Genomic DNA, 26,634 nt, shown 5'->3' on the forward strand with positions numbered 1-26,634 from the left:
ATTTCTATATTTGAGAATTCTTTATAATTTTTCTAATGTTTTGAGGGAGATTTATAGTAATAATACAGTAACTGTTGTATTTATTCACAGCACAACTCATGGTAGGAATGGGTAAGTAAAGTGTCATGTTAGGGCAACATGTTTTAAGCTACTTGTAAATCATATAAGATTTCATGAATTCAGTTCGACTACATATAATGCATGCAATATTTAAGTAGTAAATGGAATTCTGTAGGTGTGACATGTTGAGTTGTAAGCCTTGTACATATATAGTATACACAAATGGCAATGATAAAAACGTATGTGTTTTTGACTCATGAACAATCTTCAGGCCAAGCACCTTTTTCAGCTTTCCAAGCTCCTTAGTGTTTTATAAAGCATAGCTCATTTGACGGAGTATTCCAGCTGAGAGTTCATTTTACATTTAATTCAGAATTAGTTTCTGATTTAATACCAAGGAAAAGACCCTCTTAAAGAACAGAGGGTAGCCACATGCTTATATAATTCAAAATGTTTTTACAGTTTATATGGGCAACAAAGCTCTCTACTTTTATTTGCTCTTAATCACATGGTAAGGGATGAGAACAGAGCTGAACCCTCAAAAAGAAAACAAGCCATGTATGTAGTAGGTGGTGGATGGTGATACCTCCTTTGCAGAATATATGGAATAATGAACCTAATGATAACAAAACAGATCATGGCAGATGTTGGAATATGGAATTAGTCATATCAAGAAGAATAACAAGTACAGATAATTTTGAATAATTTTAGAATTGGTCACTCTCGTTCGACCCATGGACATTTGATGAAAAGCCTACATGATCCAGTATTTATATGTACATAATGCAAAGTACCAGTAACAGTTAACTTTTATCTGTGACTATCCAAAATATAATTGACACAAAAGTAGAAACAAATGTTTTAAATAAATTTTGTCAAACTCCATCATTTAGTTAAGTTTTCGAAACAAATCTTTTAAAGAGATTTTGTTAACCTCTGTCATTTTTTATTGTTGCAGTTTTAAAATTGATAAAAAGCTGTAATGTAATAAATAAAATCAATACATCATTACTGGAAGACAGATTTTCCAAGCCAGCTGGTTGAGAGCCAAATAGATTAGATTAGTGGTCTGATTAAACTACTCAGTAATGATAATCCTTGAGAAAGAGAGCCTATAATATAGCTTGCAATTGTTCTCAACTGATGTCATTTAGGTGATTCCTGTTTTCCATACTTAATTGTCTCTGCTTCCCTTCAGTACTTTGTTTTTAGCATTTTGTTTTATCTATCAGTTTCTGTCAGTGATCCAACAAAGTTATGTTCATGCATTTTGATTTGCTGATATGCTGGTCTGATTGTAACTAACATATTGGTACTCATGACTTTTGTTTACAATTTTATTTTTATGTCTGTCATTTGATTTTTATAGTTTCTTAGTTCATGTTTGTAATATAATTGCACTAAATCAAAGTTTCTCAACTGACAGATTATTTACATCAAGTCAAAATATCTTTCAGGTTCCTGCTTGATCTTCTAAGTAGTATTTGACCTAACAGGACTCCCTCAATTTGGGACCACCTTGATGTGGTGAGGGAGCTCTTGAACCTCCGGAATACTTTTTTTTCCTAGGTTCGAACCCAAGAGTCCCATATATATTATATATTTGAGGTTTAATGTTTGAGGATTTTCCCACCTATGTCAAAATTTACATAGTCTGATAAACAGGAAAATACTATATCATGGCTTGAAGTGGAGTTAAATCTGAAGCCAATTATTGGGAACTGTGATAGAACCATCATCTACCTGACAATCTTCAGACCAATTTTATCAGACGGAACTATTCTGTGGAGCTGGACCACGGATTCCAGGAGTGTCTAGTTCTAGGAATAGGATTCTCGACATTCTGTCCGGTTTGCCCATAATGTGATTAGGATGAAGATGACTGCATTATTATAATACCTCAGTCTTAGCAAGTGCGTTTTGCTTACACTTGGGCCATACTAATCATGTTAAGCCATCCCCTTTTGGGGTAGGGTAAGGATGTGGAAGATTCAACTTCATAAAAAGCCAATGATATCTTTTCAATATTTACAGATTTTTATTTTTTCCCCCAATCTTTATGGAAAATAGACCCAAAGATTCAAGTACCCCTGGGCCCCATGATGGAAAATTTCTGGCACAGTTGATGACTGTGGAATGTCACTTCTGAATCTCCTTAGTACGGCTTCAAACAATATAAATGCTACAAAGAAACACCCTGTCCCAAGTAAAATATCGAATCCAGAACATCCATTAGGGTGCCTAGAAATTAAAAACAAAACAAATAAAAACCAGTTGGTAGACTCCAATATCATACATAGAACCATACATAATAATAAATAATAATTCTGATTTAGAGACAAGCAATCCTACCAACTCCCCCATCAATTCAACAGTTAGCCACCAATATGGAAAAATATAACAATTCTAACACACAAGCAAAATACCTAAAACAAAGACTGAAAAGAAACAAAAATTACCAACTGAATCCCAGATTTGTGCATTTTGATTACCTAGAAAACAAATTACTCAACATGTATCCAACACCAGAAATGGAATATAGACACATCAAAGATAATGAATGGTTGATTCAAGTAACCAACAAAAAGCAGTTTAAATATAATGGAAATAAATTATATATAAAAATAACAACTACAAGCCATGAAACACTGAATTACTATGTACAAGGTAATGTCATTCTACCCAACAACGAACAAGAACTTCCTTCAAAACAACTACTAATATTCCTTAAAATTGGGATATAACAATACATATTCACAATCTAGAAATATACTCAATTCCAAGTAGGAAAGACAAGAATAAAAATAGAATTTACAGTTCAAGATCTCCCTTTTAAAATAAAAATTTTCAGGCAAGATAGAGAAGCTTATCCATTTATTTCCAAACCACTAAAATGTATACAGTGCTCAAAGTATGGACTCACATACAAAAAATGCCATAATAAGGTAGTATGTGCAGTCTACGCACCAGAAAACCATACCACTAATTTGAACTGTAACCTCCCGAAATGTATCAATTGTGGGCTACCTCATCACGCTAAATCTAAAGAGTGCTCCATTTACCAATATAAGACAGAGCTTCAGTTGTTAATAAATAGAACTGGAATGACAGCCAGAGAAGGTAGACTCAAGCCAAAAGTAAGAGAAGACAATAATCCATCCAAAAGCCACTCTTTTTCAAATGTAACTAAAAATTAAAATGTCAGTCAACATAATGACAAAGAAGATAATATAAACATACAAAAAGTTTTTGTATAATTTTAAATTGTATTTTATCATGGTCTAGGGCTGATGGATGAAATGAATTTAGAGCATATTTAATTCATCCATATTAAATGCATATTTATATTCCAGATCTTCAATAGTTTCAAAATTTAGTATGGTGTCTTTTCCTTGTGTTCTTATATTTTGAAAGTGTTCATTAGATTGGAGTAGGCACTTATGCTTTCAAAGTGTTTCCCCATTATGTTTGTTATTTCATATGTAATTTCTCATTTTGGTTTATTGCACTTCTTGGGTGTCTTATATATTTAATATTTTCTGTTGATTTTCCTTATTTTTTGCCAAATATCTTTCACAGATGTGTTTGTTGACAAGCTTGATACATAATTTTTCCATATTTCTCAGAAAGGTATTACAACAACCCTATCAAAAATTGTAATATAAGTATCTGAGAAAATATCATCATGGAAAATTTATGTATCAAGCTTGTCAACAAATAGTACATCTACAAAAGATATTTGGCACAAAGTAAGGAAAATCAACAGAAAATATGTAAGACACCCAAGAAATGCAATAAACCAAAGTGGGAAAATTATATCATGAACCATATGAAATATCAAATATAATAGGGAAACACTTTGGGGAAACACTTTGAAAACATAAGTGCCCACTCCAACCTAAATGAACATTTTCGAAATATAAGAATACAGTGGCCCCCCGTATTTGCAGGGGATGCATACCAGACCCCCCGTGAATATTTAGAACCCGCAAATAGTTGGAACCCCTATAAAAATGCTGAAAACAGCCTATTTTCTTAGTTAAAACTCAAGAAAGACCCACTAAAAATTTTGATACTTGGTTTTTTTAATAGTTTTATCATAAAAAGTGCATTTTATGATGAAATTGATAAAAAAACACAGGAATTTGTTGATATTTCTCATAGCAAAATACTGCGAATAATGGGGTGAAACATTCCCAAGAGAAATCCGCAAATGTGTGAATTCGCAAATCGGGAGAACACGAATACAAGGGGTCCACTGTACAAGGAAAAGACACCATACTCAATTTTGAAACTGTTGAAGATCTGGAATATAATTATGCATTTAATATGGAAGAATTAAATAATTCTCTAAATTCATGTCATCCATCGACCCTTGGCCATGTTAAAATATCATTTGAAATGATACAAAGGCTAGCCCCCATTGCCAAATCATATTTATTAAAATTCCATATCATCTGGATGAAACGTGTTTTTCCAGATAAATGGAAGCATGCTAACGGTATCCCAATAAACAAACCTGGGAAAGATTCAAGTAATCCTTCCAATTATAGCTCAATATCTTTGACAAGCTGTTTATGTAAAATACTAGAAAAAATAGTCAATACACGACTAACATAAGTCATAGCAAAAGATTCAATTCTAACACTGACACAATCAGGGCCAAGAGCTGGCCGATCAACCCTTGATCTGCTTACTTGTCTAGAAAATCATATCAAAAAAGGATTTGATCAGAAAAAATTGATAGTGGCAATATTTTTTTATATAGAAAAAGCATGTGATACAACATATAAGAGACAGTATCGTGCAAAAACTTCACTCATGGAAAAACTTCACTCAAATGGAATTAGAGGTCATTTATCTATTTTTATTAAAAATTTTCTCACTAATAAAACTTTCCAAATTTGAATAGAAAATTCTTATTCAAATATTTATAAACTGGGAGAAGGAATCCCTCTAGGTAGTATCCTAAGCTGTACTCTAGTATTTGCTTTATCAGTCAACGACATTACAAATTTAACAAAAGGAGTTAAAAACAGCTTGTATGTTAATGACTTTACCATATACCATACAGGTAGCATGCTAAGACATGTCAAAAATGGCCATCACAAATATTACCAATTGGGCAAATTTGGTAGGATTCCAATTTTCAATAAATAAAACAAAGGCAATTAGTATATTTATAATGACAAAAGATGGTTAAAAGACCAAACAGTTATTAAATTATGTATATCTTTATGATACTGAAATTAGATTTTGCACAAATATTAAATACCTAGGAATGGTGTTTGTTCAACACCTGAACTGGAAAGCACACCTCAATCATATTAAAGCAAAAGGCATAAAAGCCCTTGCCATATTGAAAAAACTATGACATACCAAGTGGGGAACTGGACATAACACCATGTTAATGTTACGTATACAAAGCAGTTGTATTATCTATAATAGATTATGGTTCCCCAATATATTCATCCACCTCCGAAACGACATAAAAAACACTAGGTGGATTACATTATGAAGGAATACGATTGTGTGCTGGAGCATTTTGATCATCACCAATAAACTCCCTGTTAGCAGAAGCAGGTATATTACCCCTAAAACTCCACCAAAACTTAATAACTGTGTAGGATCAAAAAGTAACAATGGAGTAGGAGCTTTAGTATTCTCAAAAGATAAATTAATTAAAATAAGTCTTCCACTAATATCATATGTATATACTGCGGAACTCACAGCCACATGAATAGCACTAGACATAATATCTGAGAGGGGAGCAATTTCTACCATATTTTTTAGTTACTCATGAAGTGCTATTGATGCTGTAAACAAACACAAATCTCTAAATCATCTTGTACAAGAAATCCAAATGAAAATCCATCAGCTTATTCAATCAGGACTGTTAATAAAAATATGTTGGATTCCAGCTCATGTGGGAATTGAAGGAAATGAAAAAGCAGATACAACTGCAAATTAGCTTGCACTATTCCATCAACAATTACACTTGCCCTAATATCAGTCTGGATAACATCTATTAAGCCTTTAATATACTAAGACTGGTAAACAGATTGAATATCAGTGCCAACTACAAATAAACTGAGAAATATAAAAACTGAAGTACATTCATGGATGTCATCATCTCAAAAAGAAAGAGGTAAAAATTTATATTAACAAGACTACATATAAGCCATACTAGATTTTTACATGGTCATTTATTGTCAAATCCACATTCAGACCAAATGAAATGTATTACATGCCAAACACCAACGACTGTCGAACACTTATTAGTTGAATGTCCAATTTGAAGCCAGCTAAGAAGCATTTATTTTCAAAAGGCATTCTTGCTGAAGGCAAAGATTTCTTATTTAAGAAGATCATCATGTTCCTAAATAAAATTGGTTTTCTAAAGAAAATCTAATATATATTTTTAAAGATTTATCACTTGATAGTGCGCAGCTGTAATGGGCATTCGCCTAAATGTACAAATGCCTTGATCAAGAAGGGACAATCTCAAAGATAAAAATGAGGCTGAGGACCCATTTCAGAGTGAGGATTGATTATGCAAACTCTAAAGGTTGGCTTAATTAATTATATTTACACACACAATCATAGTAAGAGAATTGCACTCTATATGTTTTAAGGGGATGTCAGGGCTCCGTAACACAAAGTCAATTGATTATGAATTGGATCTTGAAATAGATAAATAGGTGACCGAAGGTGTCCAGGCACGTGGTATGATGGAGACGCAAAGAGGGGGAGAATCCCAGAGCACCACGATGTAAGGTTCCAGACTTCATAGCAACACAAATAGCACATCTGTAACAATAACATTTTGTGATATGAGCGAGGTGGGTTGCACACATGATGGGGGTGTTGAGGCAATTTTATGTAGGGCTCTGATTACTCAATCTCACAAGCATTCATCTTACATTTATGATCACTTAAGGGAAGTAGTTACATTACTTTACAAAAGGGGGAAGTTACTTTACTGGTCACTTAGAGTAAAGAAATTACAGGAAGGATTAATGACTCAAAACAGTCAAGTTACTTCCCAATGGAATACTTTTAGTGGGTAGCTAATAACAATGCAAGCATCTCACAGCATGAAAGAATACAATATGTACAAGCCATGCTATAATATTACCAAAATCAATGCAGGAAACATGATGGGATTACAGGTCTGGCTCAAGAGAATAAAAGGAATTAAGTCAAAGAATGAGGTTGACTGGACTGCATTAACCTTGTAACCTTTGCACTGTAATACCTGAGTCGAAAAGTAGTTGTCATCCTCATTGGTGCCAATGGGAAAGTTGATGTATTGGCCCTTCACAAATATACATAGGCTGGCAATAGCCATCTTGAGAAAAAAAGAGGTGGAGGCAACCCAGGTGTAAAGCATGCAGGTTTGTTGGGGGTGTGAAATCATCTTAGGCAGTCTTTCATGTGCAGGCTCCTTTTATCCATTCGGAGAAGTTCGCCGGCATCTGGGCAGATGGTGGGGTTGTTTGTCCCTCTGCAACTGGTGACCCTCATGGTCAAATCACCATGTGGCAGCCATGTGGCCAATTCAATATGGCAACGATTAATCCCTTCTTAGGCCAGGTGCCTCTGATTCTAGTACTTGCAAGGACAGGTGGGCGTAGTCAAAGTGGATGAGAGATGATTCGGAGTTAAACCCTCAAAAGAAAGTGGTTTGTCAGAGTTAAGGCGGCCATACACGTACGCGACTGGCATGGAGTTTCTCCTGCCGGGATTAGAGCGCGCTCCAGTCTGCTTGGGTATTGCCCATACACGCAGAGGACTTGCTCTACATATATTTTGAGAGGGCAGAGTTAATATTCAGTGGCCGTGTTCCTTTCAGTCTTGTAGTGTCCTGATATAGTGAGTGTTTTTAAATCATGGCACCAAGTAAAAGGAAGATAAGTGCAATAATGATAATAGCACTCCTACAAGACAAATACGAGCATGAAATATGCAAGAAAAATCGTAGAGTTTGGGTGAAACCATGGCTAATAAAGAGAGGTTTTACCATATGACTTAAATGAAAGAATTAAAGGAAAATAACCCGGAAGATTATAGAAATTATTTAAGAATGACTGATGATGACTGGGGTGTTCCTAATTTTGATTGCTGCTTCAGGTACAATAATCGGTTAACAACGGAATCCATTCATATAGTTTAGGAGGACCGCTGAATATACAATATGCTTTTCAGCTTTTTCATTTTATTTAACCTATCCAAAGGTTTACCTGCATTTCAGAATCTCTCTCTCTCTCTCTCTCTCTCTCTCTCTCTCTCTCTCTCTCTCTCTCTCTCTCTCTCTCTCTCTCTCTCTCTCTCTCAAGGTGATATGGAATGTATCATTCTTAAACGTACTTTACTTCGTATAACAGGAATCTAAGTTGACTCTGGAGATGAATGAATTTGAATATCGATGAGAGGTGTGATTTGGATCACTATGGACAGATATCCTCTCAAATGTTTTTCTAGTAAAATTCACAGTCGTTTAAGAATGTTAATGTTTTTATTGCCACGTTTATCCTTTAAAATGTTTTACAAATTAATTGTAAAACTTATTTATATTAGTCAAAAGATACCATGAAAGGCTGGCAATTTTGGCTTTCACAAAAGCTGTTTGCATCTTTATCTATTTTTTTACATCATTCCAGTAATTGCTCATAAGCTGCTTGTCTTTTTACTTAATTGGAATAATCCGGACTTTCGTATTTTCCACAAGCACAGTAGTGCTCTGTACAGGTCCAAAAAAATCACGAATGAAAATCGTGAGATAAATACTTGACTGACTGCGACATCCTTTCACAACAGCGGTACTGCCCCGACTCCCATGAGGAAATAGGGTATTGTACATGTTGAAACTTTGCCTCAGTCCTTCCCAACACCCGCAGAGTGAGTCGCGATGTGCCAGTCAGTTCAGCATGCTGAAAGAACGACGGGACAGGACTGGCTCGACAGGACTGGTATCAATAGCCCCCCTACACGATAAAGACTGACCGGTTCGTGCCAGTCGCTATGAAATCAGTAATGAGTAATTGCTAATTTGACATTACTTTGAAATGAAGATGGCTTAAATCCTTTGCAGTATAAATTTTTTTCAGGATTAATTCCTGAAAACCAGCCCGAGAAGAGCCTTTATTAGGCTCAAAGGTCTGGATAAACTAATCTTTTATAATAATAATAATAATAATAATAATAATAATAATAATAATAATAATAATAATAATAATAATAATAATAATAATAATAATAATAACTGACCCAACGATAACTTGATATAAAAAATCTGTTCACAGAGATATTTTGATTTAGTTTTATTTCTTATGACAATGAAGACTACAGTCTTTGTAAAGCTTAAGGGTTTTGACAGTAGTCCTTTTTAAAGCTTAAGGATTTCAAACATATTTTTAACATTTTACCAAGAAGAGGGGTCTTAATTCATCCTCATCTTTGAAGAACATGATCATTATTTATAGTCTTTATTGTACTAGATGTTATTTATGTTCCTCAGATTACATTAGATAGTTTGTTGAGTTGCCATATTAATTCGTGAAACAGATGTTTCGTGAAAAAATTTCAAGCAGCTGAATTTTAATTTGAATGCCCCTTGTAGAGGAAAAGTGTACACCATTATTTTTATGTTGATTTTCAGTACTTTTTTATTGTGTGTAAGAAATGTCTTCTTAAATTTTGCTAGTGCATTTAATTTCTTTTGGTATGACTGAAGGCTGACTGAAAGCTCGTCATTATCTATTTACTCCCATTATTCCATAAGAATCAAATATCTAATTGCTTAGTTAACAAGTGGAGTCCTTATTGCTGTTTTGATTTTTTGTAAGCTTAATCCTCATAATTATAATGTAGTTTATTTAGTTAACAAATTGCCCTGCATTTTTTTACATTTAAATGTTTTGCATTTGAGTATTACTATTTGTATTTAGTATGTAATTGTATTATACATGTAGTTTTGCTTTGTAAGAAAAATTTTTAATCAGTAATTTTAATGCAATATCATACATATTCATGTTGTTATGTGTTGCAAAAGATTCTACTGGAAAAATATGGTTATGTTATTCTCTTTTTAGATTTGGAGGGAGGTAGGTTTTTTTTCAATGCCGTCAGGGAGGGTGAATCCATACTGTTTGCTACAGAAGATGAAAATGAGTCCCATCAGTGGGTCACAGCCTTGTATAGAGCTACTGGACAGGCTCACAAACCTACGCCGCCCATCATGCCTCAAGGAAAGAATTCCACGTTATCCAAAATTCAAGGAGGTAAGAGTCTTTACATGCTAATTTACTGTACATAGCTTTTTTTGAACAACTGGACCAATTTGGTTGGTCTTTCACTACTCAAAGAATATATTCTAGCACTAAGAATGATCATAGTACTGTTGCATACAGTAATGCTGCTTTTATAATAGGACACCTTTTGTTACTATTCACACTACAGTAGTTCACTGTTTTCATTTTAAAGCTAATGATCACTAATTATTTAACACATATGTATTCAAAAACTATGTGTATGTCATAGTTTCACTCATGGTTATCAGTATGCTTAAGTTTAGTACCGTGATCTTAGAAATAGACAGACACTACCTGCAAAAATCCAAAAAGACTTTATAAGAACATCACACCAACAACAATCCTGCATATACTACAACAAAGCAATGCCAAAATAGCCAGCGAGGGTGTGCTGAGCAAAAGTTACAGGGTTTGTCTTTGGTACTGCATAGAGTTCTTCATTCATTCCACACTACAATCAGAGTACAATATGAAACAGTCACTGCAGCTGCTAATATAACCTGTCGCTTCAAACAAAGTAAGCCTAGCAGCATACAAAGTGGCATTCTTTTCAATGAAGATTTTATTTTACTAATCAATACTGATCTGTTTAATGATCACACAGGAATTTTCAAATCTACATTCAGTTTACTTAATCATGCAATACATGTTTTTCTTACTGTATTTACAGTTAACTATAAATGAATGTTCCAGGCTAACCTAAGTTATGCATAGTTTACCCTAGCTGATGATAGGAATTCAAGAATCAACATTGTAAGACATTTAGTATTTTCATTTTATTATAATGAGTACATCTTACATATGGAATATTGTTTTAATGAATTCAGCACTTTGGTCATACCTGCATTTAAGACAAATAGGATTCCATAAGGTACTCGGTAGTTTATCAGATCAAGTGGATCTAACAATTAGTTTTCTCTAATAAATATTAATGTTTCATTAACATTATCAACTTTTTTATTGTTTCATATGATATTGGTACAAGTATTGTAATTATTATTTGTTGTTTATACCCATTCGTTATTATGAATTTGTCTAGGTTGACTGAATTAAGTTAGAGTTTACTTTGAACTTAGGTCAGTGATTCAGAAAAGCCAGTTATCTGAGCACTCTTGGTTCCAATTTCTAGATAAGAGGCTCTCTGGTCCATTATAAAAATTTGGCATTTTTATACTATTGCAAGTGATTTAGGTATTTGACCACAGAGAATTAAATTGCAAAATCACGTAGAGTACATTTGTTCTCTAAGTTCCAAATCTATCTTATTTTTTTTTTTACATTATTCCTACTTCTTGTTGCAGATGCAGATAAAGCCAAGAAACATGGAATGGATGAATATATTAGTGCAGATCCTGTTAGATTTGATCATCATAATCTATTTAGATTGCTACAGTCTCAAACTTTAGAATACCGTCTTATTGATCCCTACTGTTCCTTGGTAAGTACGTGATAGATCATAAAATGATAATCTATTGTTTTCCTATATGCATTACTTGGGTATTGGGAAGTGAATTATTATTTTTAGAGTTGTACGTGTAATGTGTAATAATTTTTATTGGTATTTCTACTTCACAAAGTTTATTGAATGTATTAGCATTTTGTCTCTCAGTATAATACAGTACCGGTTTGTGTCAAACAGAAAAAGATCTTAATGAGATCTAATAAATCTATAAATATAAAGGAATACAGTAAACAAGCTCAAAATGTTGATAAGCCAAGATAAAAGCTTGCACTGTACGGTAGCAGTTTAGCATCTTGTAAACTTAAAGGTCATCAACTTTTGCAACACTACTATTTCTAACAAAATTCTAGAGGTAGTAGTATAACAGCATGTCTCCTCAGCAGAATATGAATGTTGATGCATTGTAGGACAAGTATATGCAGCACCGTAATTCAGTAGATGTAGGCATTGAGAATAATAGCAGTTTTGTCAGAGTGAAGCCTTAGAAGATGGCTGAACAGGAAATTGCCTGATCAGTACTATCTGTAAATAGATGTATGTACATGATATACTCCTTGTGTTTAGTGTGACCAATACATAATGAAGGATGAATTTTGGGCTTGGTAAGAGGTATCCAAAAATACCACCTACTAATCTGCTCTAGAACTCACAGTTGCAATAGAAAATATGTCATTTTGCAACAGGTTAGCTAATATTCCTTAGTTTCTAGCAAAATGCTAAAGCTAGTAGTATTATGACATCATGTCTCCTCAGCAGAATATGAATGTTGATGCATTGTAGGACAAGTATATGCAGCATCTTAATTGAGTAGATGTAGACACTGAGAATAACAGTGAAGGTTTTGTATCAAAGGGAAGCCTTAGGAGATGGCTGAACAGGAAATTGCCTGATCAATGATATCTATAAATAGATTTATATGCTATGCTCCTTGTGTTTAGTGTTACCAATGCAAAAGTATATAATAAATTTTGGGCTCAGTAAGAGGTCTCTGAAAATACCACTTGCTAATCTGCTGTAGAACTCACAGTTGCAATAGAAAATATGTCATTTTGCAACAGGTTAGTTAATGCTCTTATGAAAGTGGAAACATTTGCTTAAGTCTTTACCTCGTATACGCAAGATTTGCCAGATACCAGATTCCTTGCTTTACAGTCTTTGATTGTTTTTAACCAGTTTCCAGCTGGTACTAGAAGAATTATCCTATTGTTAAGACCTCAGGTTTGTTAGCTATGAAAAATACAAATTGATTAAAAAATTTGTCATTTTCCAAGTCCAAGATATCCATCTTGAGTAAATAATAAAAATCCTATAAAAACTGTAAAATGTTACCCAAAAGAATGCCAAACTGAAACCTTGTGAAAGTGGAAAAAGCCTGTGGATTACAAAGTTTTGAAATACAAAAAACTTTATTGTTAATTAAGATACAGGAAAGCAAAAACGTAACTATAGACACATTTGCTATCAGTAGTATAATGTTTTTAATAGAATTTCAAAAGTCTGAAACTTTGTATTGTAACTTATTTTGGCCAATTTGTAAAGTAATTGATTGCTACTTTGTTTTTCTACTCAATTCAAGAGGGGATATGAGTTGGCTTGGAATCTACCTGATATTGACAATAAAATTTGTTCTTTAAGAGGATTGAAACAGCTTTGATTTGCAAAGTGCAAAATTCTAGTAACTAGATATTTAAAAATCAAAGAAGCATTCCACTTAATATAAGCAAATCAGAAATTCATTCATTATAATTTCATAAAAATTGTTCAACACAGCACCAAAACTACCAAAGCTTTTAAGAGAAGTTTATGGTTAGGAGAGAAAGGGAACAGTATACATCACTTTTAATCATCAAAGGGTGAAGGAGATCCCTCCACCTACAAGATTGAACCAGAAAGTGTATGTTCATATTATAAAAAGGGTTATAAGCAGGTAGGAACATAATTCTTGAATTTCAGATGATGAAACACAATTGTTACATGGAGAGCCATCCTTGATTGTAATAGTAGTGACATATATAATATAGCATTGCCTTAGTTATCAAGGTTATCATGGCATCTTATAAAATAGAAAATCTTTGACTTTGATGGAAAGTTTTAGAGAAATAATAAAGTTGTGTAGCTGCTGCTCCACTTGTATGACCAGATCTTACTAGATAAGGAAAAGATATAACAGGATAAAAAGAGTAACAGACCTATGGCCGGACTAATATTCAATTTTAGACCACAGGCTGAGAAACCTCTTGACAGTTTTTAAGTAGTTATATTATAATAAAGTAATTTGGGTAACTGAAGCCTGTGCCTTGTTACAGAGTGAAGAAACCTATGCTACATTTTCAGCAAGCTGTATTGCTTTTGTAACAATATTGTACCTTTATCAATAAGAGCTTTCCTTGTTTCATAACACTGTATCAGCTTTTTTGTTCATTTATTTTACACTCTTAATGAAGATATTTGTTCTATGGTTATTTTGTAAATTACGAGACAGTCAGAAATGGAAATAAAATATCCATAATTGTTTTCAAGTCTGAAAAGGAAGAAAAATCTAAGTTTATGATTTCATTGTTAGATGACTGAATGGAGCCTTATATTTCTGGGCTCAGTTCGTGTCGCTGCGCGAAATATCCTTTAATCCATTATTTCTAAGGTAAATGCACTAACACATACCAGAGAATAAATAAAATAAAGAAAAGGTCAGTACTACTGACTTGCTCACCCTCCAAGAGGGTGTCGGTATGAACACTATGGCGAGTGAGACCACTACCACGAACCACTTGCCAATAGAAATCTCCTACTACAAAACCCCCACTAGAGGGGAGCCGACCCACAGAGTGGGCAGCAACTACTACTACTCCATCCCATGCTGCCGACTGCTGCGCCTCTGGTGGCCATCCTTTTCAGTTAGCGCACTGCGTACACACGTGCCCTTTTTTGCTCTGTGCTTTTTGTGCCCCTTTCTTGGATTTACTAATTATGGAGCGTGCAGCCATCGCAGCAGCTAAGTTAAGTAATCGGTTATTGTTGCTATTGGGTTTTTTCCGGCCTTGAGTCAGTATTTGCCGTTTTTTAGGTATAAATACTGGCTCTTGGTCGGAAGCATGGCGGCATGGTTCTGCCTCGTGGCGGGTTCGTTCTTGGTCTTCCATACCTAGAACCTTCCCTTATTACTTTACGCTCTATTGTTAGTTATCCATATTATGTTAGGGGTCCAGCCTACTGGGTTTATGTCATGCATGCATGTCTTCTTTACCTTGCGTAGGCATCTTCCATCCAGACCCTAGCCACAGCTCTTAGTATCGGCCCCGGCTAGCTTTGAGTGGTAGACTTTCTTTCGGGTTAGTCGTACACTCCTGGATTTTTTCTCCTACTGATTTACTTTCTTACTTTACGTTACGTAATTTTTGATTATTTTATATTTTAGGTTAGCCTACGGCGTCTGGCATATTACGTAGCCTAGGTTCCGTATTTCATTGGTCCCCACCATTTATTGCTTCCTCTCATCAGTTCGGTTGCTTCTGTATAGCATCTAACTGATTAGTTGGTTGCTTTAACCTAGGCTATGTTGTTTCATTGTATTCGCATGTTACCGTTCCGTGGTCACCATGTGATCGCGAAGCAGCCAGGCGCCCGTCCAGTCACCTTACCCTCCTCCCGCTCTTCCATAGGGCCGGGGGGGGGGGTAGGTCTGTCCTCGCTCGCTCCACATACCCGTGCCTGCCTCCCTCTCTCCCTAGGCGGAGGGAGTAGGGGGGGCTGGACAGACCCAGGACTGGACTTGACCGTTCTCTTGCTTCACGGCGCGCTCGGATGACTAAGGGGGGGACTGGCCTTCCCCCCCCGTCGTTACTCCGTCGCTCCGTTGTTGGCTCGAGTCTGTTTCGCCCTCTCGCTCCTTCCCGGCTTACTGGTGCTCTTTATTTTACCGGAGCTCCGGCATTCACGTGGAAGGTTGCTAGTTCACCCTTGCGGGCGGACTGCAGGCGTACAGTTGGTCTTTCCTAACCACCCCGTCTCGCTGATATCGCGACACGAACACCGCCGCGCACCGGAATTATTCCGGTACGTTCTAGTGCTTTAGGCTTAAGTGTTTAGTATTTAAACTATAATAAGTTTAATTTAAGCTAGCTTAAGCCGAATCCCTCCGTTACCTACGTTATCACACCGGACCTCTCCGGGGTTCTAGCCTATTCAGGCGGTAAGGGAGGGGTTATGCCCAAAATTTTTTCGCGCTCCGGCATGCAGCGGAGTTCTTTTAGCCTACTAGCCTGTAAGTGATGTCTTTTACGGTACTCATGTATCTTTTTCACTTACAGACCATCAACTGTGAGCATCCAGGATGCAATGCCATGCTCCAGGACCCCTGTGGGCATGAAGTCTGCAGATCCCATGCTCCATGCGCGACTCCGCACGGGAATCTACAAGTCTGGTTCCACGAAACCTGCACCATTTGCTACGATCTTGTGAGCCAGCTCTTGGACGGGGTAAGTATTCCCAACTCCGTTCGGTAATCCCAACAAAGGTTGTAGTTCTTAAGTTTAATTTTAATCTCTTATTTTAAACTTAAGCTTGTTTTATATGGGATCTTGCATCCCCTATGTCTTTAGACTAAGCCTATTACTTAAGTTTTAATCTTAAGTTTAAACTTAAAACTAATGAATGCCCTCTCTTCCAGGCTCCCGCCGTTAGAGATACCGCCCTGGCAACCCTGAGGGCTTGGGTCGGCGGTTTCGGTAAGAACGCCACCAAGGGACAGCCCTACATTCTGGAGAAGAGGTTGGCTGTCCTAATCTTCCCCGGCGGCAAGTCAACGGCAAGGCAGCCCCGACTATGGCGGCGATTCAGCAACAGCTCGCCGCTTCGTTAAAGGAACCAGGCCAAGATATCTCGTCAGACGTCGCGACACTTGATTTGAATATAGAGCCAATGGTAGGTGTTGACGACCTGTTGGTCGAGGTAGGTACGTTGGACGCCCAAGGGCTTCCCTTGGGCGCCACTGGGTCTTCTACTCCTGCTAACTCTCCAGCTTCCTTCCAAGGCTTTACAGGAGCTGAGCTCCTTTATACTTCTCCTGACGCTTCAGTAAGACCTAAGGTCAAGGGACAGACGGTTGTAAAAACCCTAAGCAAGACGTCGTCGTCGTCCAAAAAGACTTCGTCGGCGTCAACATCTCGTAAGTCTCCGGCTACGAACCCCGGAGCAGAGAGGTCTAGAGCTTCTGGGTCTGGCTCCAAATCCTCAAGGAGCAGGTCTTCCAAGGAGAGACCACATACTCCGGCGGAGTCAGCCGTTTCTCCTCTCCCCTTGGTACCTGTTCAGAGTTACCCAACCACCTCCGCAGCAGCTCCGGCTTTGGATCCCAATGCTGGTCTGTTGCAACACATGGGGGATTTGGTCGGCTCTCTGAAAAACAGTATGGAGCAGATGTTCTCCCGGTTGTCCGACAGGATCACCTCCAAGGATAACATCATCGCCGAACTTAGCCAGGCTCCTCTAGCTACTCCCCCACCTTTCGGCACCGGAATAGCTCAGCTCCCACCTCATGACTCTCTGCCTCCGTTCTCTATGAATAACCCCTGGAGGGTGGCGTCATACGCCCCTTTCCAGGACGGCCTTATTTCAATTCCGGAGTGTGGTACTCGAAGGATTGAGGACTTCGAGTTCTACCGGAGGGTCTACACCACCGTTCATTGGCTACGCCAGACTCACTGACGCAGCCATGACTAGAGATGACAAGGTCCCTAAGGAGACAGTCCTCTACTCACGTGACCAGGCTCAAAGAGAATGCTCAGGTGTTTAGAGGACATGGATTGTTCGAACACGAAAATTCAACCTTTAAGAGTCCCTTCACCATTTTCACAATGGAAGAGGGAACTCCGCTTCCCTTCCTTACCAAAATAGCTACGGTCACTATCCCAGCGGCCCAGAAGGGGGAGTCGTTACCACAGCTAAGGGCAGCAGACCCCACATCTCCTTTGCTCCCCTCACTCGGAGAATTGTGGGAAGATTTACCCAACACTTTTTCGGCGGGCAAACTCAAGCCAGACTGTGCTATGGATCAGTTTGGTGAGAAGCTGCCTAGACTTCCGGACAGCCTCATTCAGGCTGAATTTGAGGCCAAGACTAGGCTAGCCAGGTCCATTAACACCATGGCCATGACGGAAGTGGCAACCATTTCTTACGGTTCTGAGCCACTCTTTAAGCTTCTCACCAAGTCACTGACGCAAACGGTTCAGTCTGACATGTTTGAGTTCGCTACAGCCAGAACTAACTGTCGGAAACATGTCCTCCAGGAAGCAACTATTCGTCATGAACCGAATAAGTTGCTTTCATCCAACATCTGGGGAGCAGACCTCTTCCCTGATGCAATGGTAAAGGAGGTCCAGGCGGAAGCGACAAGGCTTAACCAAAGCCTTAAGGATCGTTGGGGTCTCACTGCAAAGAGACGCCAAGACCAGGCAACAAGGGGTAAGGCTCAGAGGAAACCCAGACGTTTCCAGCCTTACCAGAAGAAACAACAACGCTTCGCCCAGCCTGTTTCGACTGTTCCGTTGGTGCAGGCAGCCCAACCCTCTACCTCCAAGGCTCAATCACAGCCCATCTACGTGATTTCCCCCCAGCCTCAACCTTCCACCTCTTACGCTGTCTCCCCAGCCTTCAACCAAGTGTTCGAAGGCCAGGCCTTTCAGCAGTATGACCGCTCGGGTAGGGGAGGCAGAGGTAAGGGATCCTTTCGTCAGAAAGGATCAGGAAGGTCTCTTAATAGGGGAAAACACTTCCGGGGAGGCCGCGGAGGTTACCAGCAGCAATGAGAACTTGAAGGTAGGAGGGAGGCTGTTTCTCTTCCGGCACCGGTGGGGATTCAGCAAATGGGCACAAAGTATTGTGTCGAAAGGCCTGGGTTGGAGTTGGGTTGCGAATCCGCCTCCACCCAGACCTTTCCTTCAACTTCCATCAAAAGAATTGACGGAGTATGCGGAGGACCTCCTTCAGAAAGGAGCAATAGCGAGAGTCAACAGATTAAAATTTCAAGGGCGCTTATTCAGCGTTCCAAAGAAAGGCTCACAAAAAAGAAGGGTAATCTTAGACTTATCCCGTTTAAACTTGGCCATTCGCTGCGACAAGTTCAAAATGCTCACCATCTCGCAGGTGCGGACCTTACTTCCCCGTGGGGCCGTCACCACCTCTATCGATCTTACAGACGCATACTATCATATCCCTATTGCAAGACACTTTCGCCCTTATCTGGGCTTCAAGATAGGAGATCAAGCATTCTCCTTCAAGGTAGTTCCCTTCGGTCTGAACGTGGCACCCAGGGTGTTCACGAAGTTGGCGGAAGTAGTCGTCCAACAACTAAGGTCTCAGGGGATAACTGGTAGTAGCGTTTATCTCGACGATTGGTTGATTTGGGCTCCAACAGTCGAGGAATGTCGCAAAGCCACACTGAAAGTAATCCAGTTCCTAGAGTATCTAGGTTCAAGATAAACAGGACAAAATCAAGACTCACTCCGGAGTCCAACTTTCAGTGGGCTGGCATTCAATGGAATCTATCCTCCCATACTCTGTCAGATTCCATCAGCCAAGAGAAAGGAAATAGCGAAGTCAGTAAAGCAATTTCTAGGACACAAACTTGCTTCAGGAGAAGCAGGAAAGAATCCTGGGTTCACTCCAATTTGCATCAGTGACAAACATCTTGATGAAAGCCAAACTGAAAGACCTAAGCCAGAATCTGGCGCTCACGAGCAAATGTCAGATCCAGGGACAAGTTGTCATCAGTCCCACACGATTCTACGGAATCGTCTACGCCCTTGGGGAAAAGTCAAGAACCTGTCAATATCAGTACCCCTTCAGTTTCCTCCTCCGGGGATTACCATCCACACGGACGCTTCATTAAGCGGCTGGGGAGGATATTCTCAGTTCAAGAAGGTTCAAGGAACCTGGTCACCCCAGTTCCGCCAGCTTCACATAAATGTACTAGAAGCGATGGCAGTGTTCTTGACTCTGAAAAGGTTACGTCTGCCAAAGAACTCCCACATAAAGCTAGTTTGGACAGCGCAGTGGTAGTCCATTGCGTAAACAGGGGAGGCTCCAAGTCACGACATCTGAATCATGTCATGGTAGCCATCTTCTCCCTGGCGGACAAGTTCAGTTGGCACCTCTCCTCCACCCATATAGCTGGAGTGAGAAACGTCATAGCAGATGCTCTATCCCGCTCAGTTCCTCTGGAGTCGGAATGTCACTGGACAACAGTTCGTTCCAATGGATTCTCCGGAGGGTTCCAGGTCTACAAGTGGATCTATTCGCATCTCAAGCGAACCACAAACTCCCATGTTATGTGGCCCCCAACCTGGACCCTCTGGCCTATGCCACGGACGCCCTGTCCATAGATTGGAACAACTGGGAGAAGATTTATGTCTTTCCTCCAGTGATCTTCTCCTGAAGGTACTGAACAAACTCAGGACGTTCAAGGGTCAAGTAGCTCTAGTAGCCCCAGACTGGCCGAAGAGCAATTGGTACCCCATCTGATTCTGGAACTGGGTCTTCGTCCTCTTCGAATTCCCAATCCCAGGCTCTCCCAGTCAGTACAAACGAAGACTGTGTTCGCTTCCTCAGGAATTCTCAAAACCCTAACTTTATGGACTTCATGAAGTTTGCGGCTAAAAGAGATGCGAATATTGATCCTCGAAATATTCTTTTCTTGGAATCTGATAAAAGAGATTCAACTTTGAGACAGTATGATGCTGCAGTCAAAAAGTTGGCAACCTTCCTGAGAGAATCATATATTAGAATCATGACAATCAATTCAGCTATATCCTTTTTCAGATCTTTATTTGAAAAAGGCTTAGCAGTAGCACTATTACGACAAACAAGTCAGCCTTGAAAAAGATTTTTCAACTCGGGTTCAGCATAGACTTGACAAGACTCTTACTTCTCGTCTATTCCCAAGGCTTGTGCTAGACTTAGAACCTTCAGTGAGGCCTACGTCAGTATCGTGGTTCTTAAATGATGTTCTAAAGCTGGCTTCAGAAACAGACAATACGACATGTTCATTTATAATGCTCTTAAGAAAAACTCTATTTTTATTAAGCTTGGCTTCAGGAGCTAGAATTTCAGAACTGTCGGCGTTATCCAGAGATCTGAATCATATAGAATTTCTTCCCACAGGGGAAGTTCTACTTTCTCCGGAAACGTAGCTTTATAGCAAAGAATGAGGATCCTTTGATGAGGTGGGAACCGTGGAAGTTATACCCCTTCCACAGATGTTTCTCTTTGTCCAGTATCGACCTTACGAGCCTTTCTGTCCAGGCACATCCTCATCCTCGTCGGGTCCTCTCTTTAAGAGAAAAAGAAAAAGGTGGTACCTTATCTATTAAAGGTATCAGGCAACAGATCCTGTACTTTATTAAGCAAGCCAACCCTGATTCCTTCCCTAAAGCTCATGATGTCAGGGCAGTTGCCACCTCAATTAACTATTTACCAACACATGAATTTTGATGATTTAAAAAAGTATACTGGATGGAAATCGCCGACAGTATTTAAGCGTCATTACTTAAAGTCCTTGGAAGCTCTGAAATTTTCAGCAGTTGCGGCGGGTAACATAGTTTCCCCCGACTCTGCTTAATCTTAAGTAGAAGATCCAGTTCTCCTTTCTACCTATCTCACTCACAGTTGTCTATACCTACCATGTTCATCTACGTTTACCTTGAGTCTTAGCTGCTCTTATGATGGTACAGTGGGTGGCCCCTTATTTTTTTGCTAGGGTCACTCACAATTGATTGTATATAATGATCTCTATGATGTGGTCCCCTTATTTTTATGCTAGGGTGACACATCTACATTTGCAATGGTTACGGGTTTTGTATACTAAGTCATATACATTTGTTTATTATATTATTGTCGAAGTTTGTTCAAATTCAGTTTATTATTATAATTGCTTTATTTACTTTGTACATATTAACTATACACAAATGTTAAGTTCAACATATATTCCATGTAAGCCCTGTACATATATGTTAACTTTAAGTTAATTTTAAGGAATATTTTCTAATTTGTATCATTGTGTATATGTATATTTCTTAGCAATTATATTTCTTTATTTTATTTTAAGTTTTATTGAGACCTTATTTATGTATTTAATTATTTTCTTTACAATCTTGTGCTATTTCTCTGGTACGATTTCGCGCAGCGACACGAACTGAGCCCAGAAAAGGGATTTTGACGTAAGGAAAAATCTATTTCTGGGCGATTGGTTCGTGTCGCCAGCGAAATCCCACCCTACCCATCCCTGCGCTCAAGATTGTCTGCTAACTTCAGGATGGCCACCAGAGGCGCAGCAGTCGGCAGCATGGGATGGAGTAGTAGTAGTTGCTGCCCACTCTGTGGGTCGGCTCCCCTCTAGTGGGGGTTTTGTAGTAGGAGATTTCTATTGGCAAGTGGTTCGTGGTAGTGGTCTCACTCGCCATAGTGTTCATACCGACACCCTCTTGGAGGGTGAGCGAGTCAGTAGTACTTGACCTTTCTTTATTTTATTTATTCTCTGGTATGTGTTAGTGCATTTACCTTAGAAATAATGGATTAAAGGATATTTCGCTGGCGACACGATCCAATCGCCCAGAAATAGATTTTTCCTTACGTCAAAATCCCTTTTATGCGATAATAGTTTAGTTAGCAATCATTTTCTGTATATAATGTGTGTCATCCCAATAGTTTGTTTCACAACACTTTCAGGTTACATTACGAGGAACTAGGTCACAATAATGACTGCTAAGTAAGAATTCAGATTCTGTACCTTTAAATGTTTCCCTTGTCTTTTCCTTGCATATTTTCTCAGTTTAGTTATTTGTATGAATGAAATTGGTTTTCTTTACAGGGATGGTTTAGTCCTGGTCAAATTTTTGTACTTGATGAATACCAGGCTCGTTATGGTGTCAGAGGGTGCTATAGACATCTTTGTTATCTTGAGGATCTTCTAGACAGAGCAGAAAAGGGTCAAATGATTGATCCAACCCTCATTCACTACTCCTTTGCCTTCTGTGCCTCCCATGTTCACGGGAATAGGTAAGTGTTCCAACTCCAGAGAACTATTTAGAACTTTGAAATGAAAACAGTACAGTATGTGTTGTATATATGTATATACATAGAATTATATTTATATACATATGTTTATATGTATACTGTGTATTTGTCTATATTATATATATATATATATATATATATATATATATATATATATATATATATATATATATATATAATGTACATACATTTATAGAAAACCATGTTATATTAGACTAAGGAAACGTGACTAATTGATTTTCCAGTGTCCACGAATCCTCTGAAATAAGAACTATACTTCCTTTTATTTTTGTTTAATTACCTTCTGTGATACATTATCGTGTCCTAAGTGCCCATTTAAGCTTTAATAAGCTTTATATGTACATAGCTAGATAATTCCTGTGTATTCTATTTTTTAATGTTCTATAAACAATAATTAGTCATAAAGTGAATTATATGGGTGTTTAGATAGATACATACTATATCCAAAGAATTATAGTTTTTATCATACTTGAAATGTTAGTAAACTGATATATATGGGTTTTAGTGCTTGTGCAATGTTTGCACAATCTATATGTGTATATATATATACTATATATATATATATATATATATATATATATATATATATATATATATATATATATATATATATATATATATTATTATATATATATATATATATATATATATTATATATATATATATATATATATATATATATATATATATATAAAACCAGATATAAAATGGATATTACATCAGAGCAATTGACATGAAAGTCAAGATCTTTTGCTTTATAGTAAGGAATTTGCAGAAAATACCTCATGCAAAACCTGAAATATCTCATGGTAGATTTGAAAGAGTTTCTGCTCTTATTTCACTTTGCATGAGACCATACAGTGCGGCCTCGGTTATCGGCCATCCGGTTTTATGGGGATGGCCAGTTTTATGGGGCTTATCTAGTTTGAAATGCATCTGCCAATTTTCTGTGTGGTGCCGAAATGTGCCAATTTCCGGTAAAGAGCACTGATACATAACTAACAGGTGTTGTTAACCAGGTCTCGGCACCAAAATCTAGTTATCAGTGATTTTCACTCATCCTCAAGCAGTCGACAGGCAGTCCCTGGTTATCAGTTGGGGATCCATTCTCAACAGGGTGCCAATAAGAGAAAACTGCCATTAACCAAAACTTGGTGATTTATGGTGCCGATATCTGGTTAACGGCACTGATAACCAGTTACTGGCGCCTCCTTAAGGTATGTTATGGCACCATGTTGCGTGTTGTGGTGACTGACATTTTTTTCTACGTTAGAGTCATCTACTAACATTGGCTAGAAAATATGTCAAGGAATGGTATTTTAACTTTGATTACAGAGATTTCCTATTCTTTTAAAAACAAATCTTAGAATTTTAGAGCATGTGCTCACACAGTGAAATAAAAAGCATAGGTGAAAATCAGAGTTGATATGAAACTAATATGCTCTCAATACTAAGGACCACAGGACAAGAGATTATAATTTAAATGCCATCTGGTTACTCATCTAATAACAGCGTTTTCTGGCTTATGGCGGTAGTTTACAGTGTCAGTAATGTTTTACTTAAGACCAATTCACTATACACCTGAAAAAGAAAGAACATCAACATTTGAAAATTATGTTTATTATGCAAGATAAATGAAAGCTGCTTTTTTTTATTAGTATCAGTTTTTTGGCAATATCTGTAGATATAAGGGTTTCTTAGCATTTTGTCTGAAACTCTAAATACCCATGTTTTGGGTACATTCAGTAAACCAAATTCAATTTTCACAAGATTTCTCAATTTTTATGTGGTTTTTACTGAAATCTTTAGAAATCTGAAAAAACCTTTAGAAATTCTCATTCCATTTCATATACTACTTATATAGTACTCCCCTCATATTTGCAATTCAGGATTTGCAGCTTCACCTATTCTTGGATTTTTCTGTGGAGCGTATATCCACATAATTTGTGGAAATTTTGCCTATCCATGGAATTTTTCACAGAGAAATATCCACTTCTTACTGTATTTTCATATTATTGTCATGACTACATTTTTATAATAAAAACTTTAGAATATGCAGTTATAAGCATTTTAAAAGGTGGATTTTGGTATTTGAACTATCAAAATAGGTAGTTAGAGGGTATATAAGCAAATACGACAGGAAAATGATGGGCAGACATTAGTACCAAGTACTTTCTCCTTTATTGAGGCATTGTCAAGGCACAAATGAAATACATTTGGAAAGAAAGTTACAAAGTAAACAAAGATCAAGAATACCAGATGGTTAACTGTGAAAAGGGTAAAAATAAAAGAGATAATCCAGGATGATCCTAGATCATGCAGTCACAAACTAAAACCTTAAGTTTAACCATAAGAGGAAAGGAAGCTTACCCATTCAAAGTCCAAAAACACCTATAAAACTGAATATATTAATTTTGTTGCTTATATTTATCTTCAACATTTTTAATAGACTTGAATGAATATAGAACACTTCCATTATATGTAAGGCATGTTTTGTTTATTTGTTTTTTTTTATGTTTATATACAAATTTTTTGCCACAGAATTGAAAAATCACATTCATTTTGATGTAATATTGGTAGTTTTTAATTTACAGGCAGCCCGCGGTTACTGTCGCCATCGGTTAGCGGCGTTTCAGGTTTACGGTGCTTGTTAAATATATTCATAACTGGGTTTTACATTCCGTAGGGTTTATAGCGCCATTGTCTGGTTATTGGTTTCTTAGGCTAGGTGCTGAAACCGCCTCATAAAAGGCATTTTGACGTAGGAAAAATCTATTTCTGGGCGAAGGGCCTGTGTCGCCCAGTGAAATAGGTTCCTTTAGCACTATTTCTAAGGTAAAATATTTTTATAATACCAGAGAACCGCTAAATTGGAAATGCCAGAATATTCTGGCTCGCTCACCTTTATTAAAAGGCTTCGGTATGGTTTCTGGGGCGAGTGAAACCACTACCACGGGTCCTTCTCCAATTAGCCTCTCCTACATCAAAAAACCTCAAGAAGAGAGGAGCCGACCTACAGCTCACTACCTGCTACCGTGTAGCTAGCGCCTGTGACGTCATTCCTTTGATAGCACTACTACGCTGCACACGTGTTTACGAATTTGCATCTTTGCCTCTGCTCTTTTAAAAAGTTATCTTTTACTTCGCTTTATTTAGTAATGCTGTATGTAGTCTTGTATTAATATTTGTGTTATAAAATACAAACAAACCGATCATGTTTTGGTTTGGAAAAATCAGCTAAGGGCGGAGGTACACTACACAGCATACTTTATACATACGTATATGGCATAGTAATTATTAATTCAGCTAATTCTCTAGGTTCAATGCACATTGGCTTATGATAATTCAGTACAAAGAGAAATTGAATAACATTTTACAAGTTAGCCCCGTGTATATGATGATGATGATTTTATCGTAAATGTAACCTAGCCTATACTCTATACTACATATACGATATAATTTAGTAATTTATTAATATAAGTCAATTTTGGAGGTTCAGTGCATTCTGACAATGATATATCAGTAGAAAAAAAAAAATTGGACACGAAACGGGAATCAGAATTGGACCAACAGTGGCATACCTAATTGAGCGATGTCAGGTTGCTGACGGCTACGTATATTTATGAAATAAAAACAATGAATATGCATCTTTTCTGTGAATCTTTTAGAAAGTTGTACATTACTGTATCCAATAATATCGTATGTATTCTC

The 26,634-nt window shown here is 37.5% G+C and overlaps 1 protein-coding gene across 19 annotated transcripts in view; it reads left to right on the forward strand.

The window, feature by feature from the left end:
• LOC135212647 (calcium-dependent secretion activator-like) overlaps window positions 1-26,634 on the forward strand; it is a 1,046,064-nt gene that overhangs the window by 681,378 nt on the left and 338,052 nt on the right. For 18 of the 19 annotated variants that reach the window (XM_064246274.1, XM_064246275.1, XM_064246259.1 and 15 more), the window contains 4 exons: window positions 91-111; window positions 10,155-10,343; window positions 11,675-11,811; window positions 22,697-22,884. In XM_064246274.1, coding sequence (XP_064102344.1) covers window positions 91-111; window positions 10,155-10,343; window positions 11,675-11,811; window positions 22,697-22,884 — 535 coding nt within the window. The remainder of the gene's footprint in view (window positions 1-90; window positions 112-10,154; window positions 10,344-11,674; window positions 11,812-22,696; window positions 22,885-26,634) is intronic. The other variant, XM_064246261.1, reaches the window with a different exon arrangement.

This window comes from Macrobrachium nipponense, chromosome 41, assembly GCF_015104395.2.
Source record: "Macrobrachium nipponense isolate FS-2020 chromosome 41, ASM1510439v2, whole genome shotgun sequence".
NCBI classification, from domain to species: domain Eukaryota; kingdom Metazoa; phylum Arthropoda; class Malacostraca; order Decapoda; family Palaemonidae; genus Macrobrachium; species Macrobrachium nipponense.